Raw genomic sequence first — 12,468 nt, forward strand, 5'->3', positions numbered from 1 at the left:
TATTTTGACCAATTTTACCTATCTTAATTAAAGGAGGGAGGATGAAATGCTTTGTCTTTGACAGATTATAATTAGATGTTAGATTTAGGTGTTTAATAGACATTTAATAAATTGGCTCAAAAGCTTTTTTAAGGTAGGCTTCTCCAAATTATCTGACATAGATGGACCTCAGAACCTGAAATTTCAAACTCCATTTGTACACTCATATTGACAGGATTACATAGCTGACTATAATGCTATTATCATTGCTAGAGTTATACTACAGATTTTTAAATAACATTTTATTTCTGACTTAAGTTTTCTCAATCACAATTCAAATATTCAAAACATGCAATTTTTGAGAAAATAACTATAGCTCAATGGCAATTTTATCTAATTATTACAATTAACTAGAGAAATGGAAGGGGTAGTCCATTTAAAACCGATTTCTAATTAGACCTAGATCTTGAATAACTGATCTGATCTGTTTGCTTATAACTAGCTACTTTTAAGATCTCTAAAACACTAAATGAAAGTGCCGTTCTCCGTTCAGTACACTTAAAGCTTATTTTTCAAAAAGTTCAAAATGTGTTGATTCACAAAGTTCACCAACTTGTGAACATATATCACTACAATTAAATTCTAGAGTATTTTTATCACTCTCCCCGCCCCCCCCCGCAAAAAAAACCTGTTAACTATACTTCCCAACTCTTCCTTCCTCCAGCCCCCAGTAACCACTATCTACTAACATTCTCTATGGATTTACCTATTATGGCTATTTCATATAAACAGTGTATCATGTGTGGACTTTTTATCTGGCTTATTTCACTTAGCATAATGTTCACAAGGCTCACCAATGCTATAGCATGGATCAGTACTCCATTCCTTTCTGTGGCTGAATAATATTCCATTACGTGGATACTACCACATTTTGTTTATTCATTCATCACTAGATGGACATTTGGGTTAGTTTCCTTTTTGGCTATTATGAATAATGCCGCTGTGACAATGCATGTACATATTTTCAGTTCTCTTGGGTATACCTAGGAGTCAAATCCCAGGGCCATATGGTAATTCTATGTTTAACATTTGACGAACTGCCATACTATTTTCCAAAGCAGCTGTACCATTTTACATCCCAGCAACCCCCAGCAATGTATGAGGATTTCCATTTCTCTGCATCCTTGCCTACATTGTTATGGTTCATTTTTCTTCATTCTCTTTTCTTTCAGTTTCTCAGACTGGATAATTTCAATTGACCTGCATTCCACATTCGTTGATTCTTCTGCCTGTTCAAATCTGCTGCTGTGCTGTAGTAAATTTTTCATTTGTTATCATACTATTCAAATCCAGAATTTCCATTCGATTTTTAAAAATAATTTCTCTCTCTTTGATATTCTCTATGTGATGGGATATTGTTCCCATACTTTTTAAAATTTCCTTAGACATGGCTCCCTTTAATTCTTTGAACATATTTTAAATCTTTGTCCAGTAAGCACAGTGTTTGCACTTCCTTACGGACAGTTTCCATAATTTACTTTTCCCATTGTGTATGGGCCATACTTCGTCATAAAATCTTTGTGTGTTCCTGTGTCCAGTATGGTATTGCCTAGGTTGTCTTCCAGGGTTTTTGCATTTTACATTTGTCTTTAATCCATCTTGAGTTGATTTTTGTACATGGGATAAATAATAGGTCTGGCTTTAATCTTCTGCATATGGCTGGTCAGTTTTCCCCACATCTTTTATTGAATAGAATCTTTACCCCATTGCTTTTGTCAGTTTTGTCGAAGACCAGATGGTTGCAGATGTGCAGCCTGATTTCTGGGCTCCCTATTCTGCTCCATTGGTCTATGTGCCTGTTCCAAAAGCGTTTGAACACGGTGTGAATATATATTTTTAATGCTTCTATTCAACATTTTACTTGTGATTTTAGTGCAACATGGCTCCTTGGACATACATGACAAGACACCAGAAGCAATTGCAGCAAGAGGAAAAATTGACAAGTAGGATCTAATTAAACTTAAGGAGCCTCCGCACAGCCAAAGAAACTATCAACAGAGCAAACAGACAACCTACAGAATGGGAGATAATTTTTGCAAACTATGCATCTGACACAGGTCTAATATCCAGCATATATAAGGAACTTAAATTTACAAGAAAAAGACAACCCCATTAAAAGTGGGCAAAGGACATAAACAGACACTTCTCAAAAGAAGACATACATGCAGCCAACAAGTGTATTTTAAAAAGCTCAATGTCACTGATCATTAGAGAAATGCAAATCGAAACCACAATGAGATACCATCTCACACCGGTCAGAATTGGCTAATACTAAAAGGTCAAAAATAGCAGATGCTGGCAAGGTTGCAGAGAAAAGGGAGCACTAATACACTGTTAGTTTGAGTGTAAATTAGTTCAACCATTGTGGAAAGTAGTGTAGCAATACCTCAACGAGCTAAAAACAGAATTACTATAAGACCTAGCAATTCCATTACTGGGTATATACCCAGAGGAATATAAATTACTCTACCATAAAGAAACATGGACAAAAATGTTCATTGCAGCACTTTTCACAATAGCAAAGACATAGAATCAACCTAAATGCCCATCAATGACAGACTGTCTATGTGGTACATATGCACTGTCGAACACTATCCAGCCATAAAAAAGAAAGAGATCATGTCTTTTGTGGGAACATGGATAAAGCTGGAGGCTTTTATCCTTAGCAAACTAATGTAGGAACAGAAAACCAAATACCATGTGTCCTTACTTATAAGTGGGAGCTAAATGATAAGACTTATGAACACAAAGAAGGAAACAACAGACCCTGCTGTATACTTGAGGGTGGAGGATGTGGGGAGGGAGAGCAGCAGAAAAGACAACTACTGGGTACTGGGCTTAGCATCTGGGTAATGAAATAATATGTACAAAAAACCCCTGTGGCACGTGTTTATCTATGTAAAAAATTTTAGGTTCTGTGTACCCCTGAACCTAAAATTAAAAATTTTTAAATATTAAAAATCTGTTATAAATGGAGCATGTAGTCTATTTTCATTTGATATAATTACTACTATTGTTCAATTTAGGTTTACCCCTCAGATATTTGTTTTTTATTAGACGTAGGTGTTTTTGTCTTTTCTGGCATATTTTGGCTTAATCAAATGTTTTTGTAATTTCATTGTAATTAAACTATTCTCGTTTTAGTGATATAATTTTTTTAATGATTGCTGTGTGGATTACAATATGCATTCCACAACTTATCACAGCCTATTTAGAGTTACTTTTGATGTATTTCACGTAAAATGTAATAAACTCAAAACCATAATTTCACTTACTCTATTGTCCTTTACATTATTGCTATCAAATATACTATATCTATATACATTATAAACCCTATATGTTATAACTTTTACTTTTAAATAAAAAGAAAAATATATAGTATTTTTTATTCACCTGTATGTTTACCAGTTGCCTTAACACAGTGGTGTGCATGTTGGTAGGGGGGCAATCTAGGGGTTAGAGGACAAGGATGTTGCCAAATATGCTACAATGCACAGAATAGCCCTCCCCACTTGAGAGAGAATTATCCAGCCCCAAACGTTAATAGTACCAAAGTTGAGAAACCTGCCTTAAGATAATGTGCATTGTTTTTATCTGGTTGCTCTCAAGATTATCTCTTTATAACTATGGTTTTCAGCACACTAACTATAATGTGCCTGGGTAAAAATTTCCCTCTATTTATCCTGCTTTGCAGGGCCTCTGAGCCTGTTAGATCTGGAAGTTTTCGGAAGGAAATTTTGAAAATGTTTGACCATTATTTCTTCAAGCAATGTGTGCCCCCATTATCTTTCTCTTCTTCTCCCAGGACTCCATTTACACACATTTTAGATTGCTTGGTATTTTCCTTCAGGTCCCTGAGGATATATATGTTCACTGGGATTTAAAAAATCTCCTTTCTTTGTGTTCTTCAGATTGAGTTGTCTTCATGTTAACTGAACTTTTTTTTCTGGCCTCTCCAATCATCTGCTATGCCCATTTAGTATACTTATGTCAGATACTATAGTTCTCAGTTCTAAAATTGTTCAGTTATTTTTATTTTAATTGCATTTTAGGTTTTGGGGTACATGTGAAGAACATGCAAGATTGTTGCATAGGTACACACATGGCAGTGTGATGTGCTGCCTTCCTCCCCATCACCTTTATCTGGCATTTCTCCCCATGCTATCTCTCCCCAACTCCCCACCCCATGCTGTCCCTCCCTTATTTCCCCCCGACAGACCCCAGTGTGTGATGCTCCCCTCCCTGTGTCCATGTGTTCTCATTGTTCAACACCCATCCAGGAGTGAAAACATGCAGTGTTTTTCTGTTCTTGTGTCAGTTTGCTGAGAATGATTTCCAGGTTCATCCATGTGCCTACAAAGGACACGAACACATCGTTTTTTTCTGGCTGCATAGTATTCCTTGGTGTATATGTGCCACATTTTCCCTGTCTAGTCTATCATCAATGGGCATTTGGCTTGATTCCAGGTCTTTGCTATTGTAAACAGTGCTGCAATGAACATTCGTGTACATGTGTCCTTATAGTAGAACGATTTATAATCCTTTGGATACATATCCAGTAATGGGATTGCTGGGTCAAATGGACTTTCTAGTTCTAGGTCCTTGAGGAATCGCCACACTGTCTTCCACAATGGCTGAATTAATTTACACTCCCACCAACAGTGTAAAAGTGTTCCTATTTCTCCACATCCTCTCCAGCATCTGTTGTCTCCAGATTTTTTAATGATCACCATTCTAACTTGCATAAGATGGTATCTCAATGTGGTTTTGATTTGCATTTCTCTAATGACCAGTGATGATGAGCATTTTTTCATATGTTTGTTGGCCTCATGTATGCCTTCGTTGTAAAGTGTCTGCTCATGTCCTTTGCCTATTTTTCAATGGGCTTTTTTTTCCTTGTAAATCTGTTTTAGTTTTTTGTAGATTCTGGATATCAGCCCTTTGTCAGATGGATAGATTGCAAATATTTTTTCCCATTCTGTTGTTGCCAATTCACTCTAATGACTGTTTCTTTTGCTGTGCAGAAGCTGTGGAATTTGATTAGGTCCCATTTGTCTATTTTGGCTTTTGTTGCCAATGCTTTTGGTGTTTTGGTCATGAAGTCCTTGCCTATGCCTATGTCCTGAACGGTTTTGCCTAGGTTTTCTTCTAGGGTTTTTATGGTGTTAGGTCTTATGTTTAAGTCTTTAATCCATCTGGAGTTGATTTTAGTGTAAGGTGTCAGGAAGGGGTCCAGTTTCTGCATTCTGCACATGCTAGCCAGTTTTCCCAACACCATTTATTAAACAGGGACTCCTTTCCCCATTGCTTGTTTTTGTGAGGTTTGTCAAAGACCGGGTGGTTGTAGATGTGTGGCGTTGCCTCCGAGACCTCTGTTCTGTTCCATTGGTCTATATCTCTGTTTTGGTACCAGTACCATGCTGTTTTGATTACTGTAGCCTTGTAGTATAGTTTGAAGTCCAGTAGTGTGGTGCATCCCACTTTGTTTTTTGCTTAGAATTGACTTGGCTACATGGGCTCTCTTTCGGTTCCATATGAAGTTTAAGGTGGTTTTTTCCAGTTCTGTGAAGAAGGACATTGGTAGCTTGATGGGGATAGCGTTGAATCTGTAAATTACTTTGGGCAGTATGGCCATTTTCACAAAATTGATTCTTTCTAACCATGAACATGGAATGTTTCTCCATCTGTTTGTGTCCTCTCTTATTTTGTTGAGCAGTAGTTTGTAGTTCTCATTGAAGAGGTCCTTTACATCCTTTGTTAGTTGTATTCCCAGGTATTTTATTCTCTTTGTAGCAACTGTGAATGGCAGTTCATTCTTGATTTGGCTTTCTTTAAGTCTGTTATTGGTGTATAGGAATGCTTGTGCTTTTTGCACATTGATTTTGTGTCCTGTGACTTTGCTGAAGTTGCAATTTATCAGTTTCAGGAGATTTTGGGCTGAGACGATGGGGTCTTCTAGATATACAATCATGTCGTCTGCAAATAGAGACAATTTGACTTCCTCTTTTCCTAATTGAGTACCCTTTATTTCTTTTTCTTGCCTGATTGCTCTGGCTAGAACTTCCAATACTATATTGAATAGGAGTGGCGAGAGAGGGCATCCTTGTCTAGTGCCAGATTTCAAAGGGAATGCTTCCAGTTTTTGCCCATTCAGTATGATATTGGCTGTGGGTTTGTCGTAAATAGCTTTTATTATTTTGAGATACGTTCCTTCAATACTTCGTTTATTGAGGGTTTTTTAGCACAAAGAGCTGCTGAATTTTGCCAAAGGCCTTCTCTGCATCAATTGAGATAATCATGTAGTTTTTGTCTGTGGTTCTGTCTATGTGGTGAATTACGTTTATGGACTTGTGTATGTTGAACCAGCCTTGCATACCCAGGATGAAGCCTACTTGATCATGGTGGTTAAGCTTTTTGATGTGCTGTTGCAGTCGATTTGCCAGTATTTTATTTAAGATTTTTGCATCTGTGTTCATCACGGTTATTGGCCTGAAGTTTTCTTTTCTTGCTGAGTCTCTGCCAGGTTTTGGTATCATGATGATGTTGGTCTCATACAATGATTTGGGAAGGATTCCCTTTTTGGATTGTTTGGAATAGTTTCATTAGGAATCGTACCAGCTCCTTTTTGTATGTCTGGTAGAATTCAGCTGTGAATCCGTCTGGACCTGGCTTTTTGGGTGGCAGGCTCTTAATTGCTGCCTCAACTTCAGACCTTGTTATTGGTCTATTCAGGGTTTTGGCTTCTTCCTGGTTTAGGCTTGGGAGGGTGCGAGTGTCCAGGAATTTATCCATTTCTTCCAGGTTTACTAGTTTATGTGCATAGAGATGTTTGTAATAATCTCTGATGATGGTTTGTATTTCTGTGGAATCTGTGGTGATACCCCCTTTATCGCTTTTTATTGCATCTATTTGATTATTCTCTCTTGTTGATCTTTTCGAAAAACCAGCTCCTGGATATACTGATTTTTTTGAAGAGTTTTTTTGTGTCTCTATGTCCTTCAGCTCTGCTCTGATCTTAGTTATTTCTTGTCTTCTGCTAGGTTTTGTGTATTTTTGGTCTTGCTCCTCTAGCTCTTTCAATTTTGATGACAGTGTATCGATTTTAGATCTTTCCTTGCTTCTCATGTGGGCATTTATTGCTACATATTTTCCTTTAGACACTGCTTTAAATGTGTCCCAGAGATTCTGGTACATTGTGTCTTCGTTCTCATTGGTTTCGAGGAACATCTTTATTTCTGCCTTCATTCAGTTATGTTTTAGTTTATATCTCTTGGCAGAGATTCCATACTTGTTCATTATTAAGTTCCTAAACACATTTACAATAGCTGTTTTATGGTTATTGCCTACAAGACCAACATCTGGGTCACCTTGGGGTCAGTTTCTACATTTTCTTTTAATTGTGGGTCACATTTTGTTGCTTCTTCAACTATCTAGTAATTTTGTTCTATTGGAAATATTGATCACTGTAATATATTGTAGAGGCTACGGATTCCATTATCTTCCTCTGAAGAGTGTTGATTTTTGTTCTAGAAGGAGGACTTTGCTGAACTCAAACTCCAAACTCTGTCTCCTCTGTTCTGGAGAGGAGTTGAATCTCTTCTCATTTCTTTCAGCCTTTCAGCTGTTTTCTACCAGGTCCCTTGGAGTTTCCCTCACACAAACACAATTTAGAGGGCAGCCAACTGTATTTGGGTTAAGTTTACACATAGATTTTGAGGCTCCTTCCTATGCAACCCCCTATTTTCCACGATTTCCCCCCTTCACTTTACAGCCTTGCTAATAGTCCTGAACGCTGTCCTCTGACTCCTCAAGCCAGTGAGACTGCAGCTTTTCCTTTTAGGGAGTGATATTAGGCAAAAAGGTACAGAAACACAAATATCACACAGTGATGTTTCCCTGTTTCAAGGACTAATTCTCCTGTTTCTGCCTGCTTTTAATCATTCATTCTCTAGTGCCTTCAAGTAGTTGGTTTTTATTCATATTTAGTCCAGTTTTAATAATGGTTATCTATAGGGAGATAGTATGATACAAGCAACATCATCAATACTGGAAATGCCAATTAGGTTTTTAAATCTGATATTTTTATTGGAGATAAAGATTATTTTGTCCTCCTATGCCCTGACATATTCATCTTTCCTAATCCATACACAGAGCAGCCCACACAGTTTCTATGAATTATTACTTCCATTTCTGAAGAAATTTCTCTATGGCATAATGAAAATAATGTGGCCTTTGGAATCAAGAAATTATTTATCAACTGTATGTACTTGGAGAGATTATTTACCCCTTTGTGCTTCTCCACTTGTATTATGAAGATGGTCATTTAAATCTCACAGGGTTGTTAGAAATATTAATTACTTATGTCACAAAGCATATAAGTAAGTGTTAAAAAGAAAATAAAAACTTTTGCTTTCTTTCCCTTAGACCTCTTCCTCCATCCCAGCAGTGGAAATGGTAGAAGGAATTCCTAACACACGACCACCTTTTTCTATAATAGTTACTTTAGTATTCCATTAGTTTAATTCCATTTACTTTAATGTTCCATCAGTAACATTTAATTGTTTACTTTATAAGGAGGAAAGAACGAGAGAGAGAAAAAAAATCCCATTTTATGAACAAGATGCACTAGAAGCAGGGACTGTTGAAGGAGACACTGAACACAGGGAGGATTAATTCCCCCACCATATCTCTGGGCAACCAAGTGTGGAGGCAGGAAGACATACAGCAATGCAAAAGGCATTATCATCACAGAATTTCTCCAGGTGTGAATGAGAAAGTCTTTCTATGGATATGATAAATATACAATACATCAAAGTAATCTTATAAACAAAACTGCTAAGAAAAAGTCAAACTTGAAAGGTAAATTCAAAAAATTTTAAAGCTTAAATATGTATTTAATGAATTTTTAAAAAATTTACTGTGCTTCTCCTGTTTATAAAAAGTTTGTTTCTTTAAAAGAAATGAACAAATTGGAATTGTACAGGACTATATCTTGTAAATTTTACAATTAATGTCTTTATCTGAGTCATTACTTCAAATATTATCTAACAAAGGACTGAAGATGAGTCTTATGAATCAATATAAGAGAATGCCTTCAGATTGCCGCAATTCATGATCACTGTTCTTTAAATATAGATATACTGTCACCTAATCACATCATCTAGCCAATTCATATTTTTCCATCTTATCTCAGGTATATAACAGAAGTCATATATTTCACTAATGTCCAGCTGCACCATTTTTACAGAACTTGAGCTGTTTCCAGTACTCTATTACAAAGGCATAATCAGGGGTCAATTGTTCTAAGTGGTTTTCTTAGAGCTGCTCCAAGGAAATCAAAGTGGAGACAAGGCTCCAACAAACAGGGTGGAACTGAGAAGAAACTGGCTGTTCCAGGAAAGTAAGAGTCAGAACTGATAATTATAAGACTCTCATGATTCCATAATTACACAGGGCTAAGATGATATATACTCCGCTTACACCACTAACAGTAAGCTGAAGAAGAGCCACAGCAAAACTGACATATTTAAATAATGACTCAGTACATCTTATTAACATAATACCTTTATGTTATTGATTGGTTTAGAAGTTAACACAGTAGTGTCTATAAATATGATCATCTTTCTACATCTATAAGCAATGGAGAAGAAAAGAGGCCTTCTCTTGGGTTTCTTAGGTCTACACTAGTACAAACCAGAGGTTAGCAGCATTATTCTATAAAGAGCCAAATAGTAAATATTTAATCTTGCAGGCCACATAGTCTTTGTTGTCATTGCTCAACTCTTATTATAGCGTGACAGCACCACAGACAATACGTTAATTGAATAGATATGGCTGTGTTACAATGCAAATTTATTTATAAAACCAGGTGGTGGGCTAGATTTGGTCTGTGGGCTGTTTGCTGACCACAAGGTAAACAATGAGAGGTAAGTATCTAGTGCAAAATGATACTAAATAATGTCTTGAACACATTACAATTTTCAAATGATGAGTAAGAAATACATAGATCAGTGCAATTCTGTTTTTCTATGTTAATAATATAGAAATCACAATTTCATATTCCGTGAACTCAATACATAGTTGAACCAATTATTCTATGTATCATCACAACCTGAGAATTACTTACCTGTGCATAATCGCCAAAAGGTGGAGAATAAGCAATGCACTTTTCCAATGTGTGTTGTGATTCATTTCCCTGAGAGATTGCATCCAGAATGCTGCTTGCAATTCCAGTCTTATGAAGAGTGGTTTTACTTGCAGGGGCTAAAGGCAGAATCAACAAGTTTATTTATTTTATTATAAATTTATTTGTTCAGGTTATTTTACATAAATTATAAATATTTTAAACATAAATTATATTTTATTATAAATTATAACAGCATATTATCAAATACAACAAAATTTTAGTTTACCAATGTATAACTAAACAGATATATTTTCCCCTGGGAAAATACAGTATATGATACTCTCATTCATTTGAAACAACTTAAAATGGACACTTGTTCTATGGGTAAATAATTTTGGTGGAAAGGTTAAAAAACATACATGTCTGGCTGGGCACAGTGGCTCATGCCTGTAATTCCTGCACTTTGAGAGGCTACAGTGGGAGGATCACTTGAGCCCAGTAGTTCAAGACTGGCTTGGTGAAACCCCATCTCTACAAAACATACTAAAAATAGAAAAATTAGCCAGGAATGGTGGTACATGACTGTAATCCCAGCTACTTGGGAGGCTGAGACATAAGAATTGCTTAAACCCAGGAGGCAGAGGTTGCAGTGAGCAGAGATGAAGCCACTGCACTCCAGCCTGGGTGACAGAGTAAGACTCTGTCTCGCAAAAAACAAAAAAGCAAAACAAAACAAAACAAAAATAAGCTGGGCATGGTGGCACATGTCTGTAGTCCCAGCTACTCAGCAGGCTGAGGCAGGAGGATCACTTGGAGGTGGAGGCTGCAGTAAGCCAAGATCACATCACAGCACTCCTGCCTGGGAGACAGATTGAGACCTTGTCTCAAAAACAAAACAAAACAAAACAAAAAAAAAAGTGTGTGTTTGTGTGTGCATGTGTGTGTGTGTGTGTGTGTGTATGTTCTCTAAAATGAGGCATACAAAATGTAAATTAACCATTCTTATTAATGCAATAATTGTCACCATCAACTTTTAGACCAGATTAATACACAACAGGTATATTAGAAGTGCATTTACATTTTTTCCAGCTCAAAAAAAATTACAAATTAACGTTTGGGTTCAAGGATATTTCATAAAATACAGAGGATGTATATTAAAAATGAAATTCATCTTTCTTCTCTTTTCATTTAATCCTATTCTTCTTCCCAGAGGAAATAGTTTAGAATTTACTTTTTCAGTTTTACTTCATGCATTTACACACTCAAGTATATAGATGTAAGGATATATAACTTTAAATAAACATAAATGGAATCATTTTATGTGTATATTTGCCAAAATATGCTTTAGAGTTCATGTTATATCAGTATACATAGATATCCCTCAAGTATAAAAAAAAAAACCAGTTGCACAGTATTCAATTTTATGATAAGCTATTTAAGCATTCCCCTATTAACAAATATTAAGTACTTTCCAGTTTTCCACTATTTACAATTAATGTTGCAGTGAACATCCTTGTGCCTGGAGCACATCACCTTTCTGATTTTCTCTGAAAACAGTATTTGAATGAATAGTTGATGTATAGTAATTGAAGGCTTGAGGGGGATCCTCCAAAAAGTAAGTGAGAATTCAACTCCCACCAATTACTGGTAGCGCATACATTTTGGGAGTATCCAAATACTCAAGATATATTAGATTATTTATAGGTTTAAACTTCTGGTTAAGAAAAATGATTGTATATGAGTTGTAATGTTTTCCTTAAATAAAATATCATGCATTTTGAGTGTCTTAGTTTTAATTATTCTTTCAATTTAAAGAATAATGTAGGCTTTAACTTGGTCAATAGGTATTATTTGCTTCTACTAAGTCAAAAATTAAAGTAAGACTTACTATAAAAAGTATTCAATAAGACTCCACAACAAGAATACTGAGCCCCTACTTACATGATAAGCACATGCTGGGCAACACACTTGCCAAATTCAAGTATGGATTTTTACTGAGCCGAATTTCTTTTGGTGGTTCTCCCAAGAGTGAAGTCTGATTCTTAGAGGCAGCCTATTTAACAAAAACAAAGCAGGGGGTACTTATTGAGAGGTACCTGAAAATAAAAATGAAGAATATAGAAATACTTATTTTTCAATACATCTAGTGTACTTACAAAATATTTAAGGATGTTGACTAAAATTATCATATTTCACCTGTTGTTAGTTATTCAAATAGGTTTTTTAAAAACTATGCTAGAGCCATGGAACTTCAGAACTAAAAGAGAATGAAAGGACATCTTGTACAACCTTCTCACTTGGAT

General features: G+C 35.9%; 1 protein-coding gene across 4 annotated transcripts in view; it reads right to left on the minus strand.

Annotated features, from left to right (window-relative positions):
- The window catches only part of RAVER2 (ribonucleoprotein, PTB binding 2), a 116,038-nt gene that overhangs the window by 16,604 nt on the left and 86,966 nt on the right, over positions 1-12,468 (minus strand). For all 4 annotated transcript variants that reach the window (XM_032296741.1, XM_032296740.1, XM_032296742.1 and 1 more), the window contains 2 exons: positions 12,107-12,218; positions 10,166-10,302 (listed from right to left, as the gene is read on the minus strand). In XM_032296741.1, the coding sequence (XP_032152632.1) occupies positions 10,166-10,302; positions 12,107-12,218 (249 nt within the window). Of the gene's footprint in view, positions 1-10,165; positions 10,303-12,106; positions 12,219-12,468 lie in introns of those variants that run through there.

Source organism: Sapajus apella, unplaced genomic scaffold, assembly GCF_009761245.1.
Source record: "Sapajus apella isolate SASKATOON/1434 unplaced genomic scaffold, GSC_monkey_1.0 scaffold36, whole genome shotgun sequence".
Taxonomy (NCBI): Eukaryota; Metazoa; Chordata; class Mammalia; order Primates; family Cebidae; genus Sapajus; species Sapajus apella.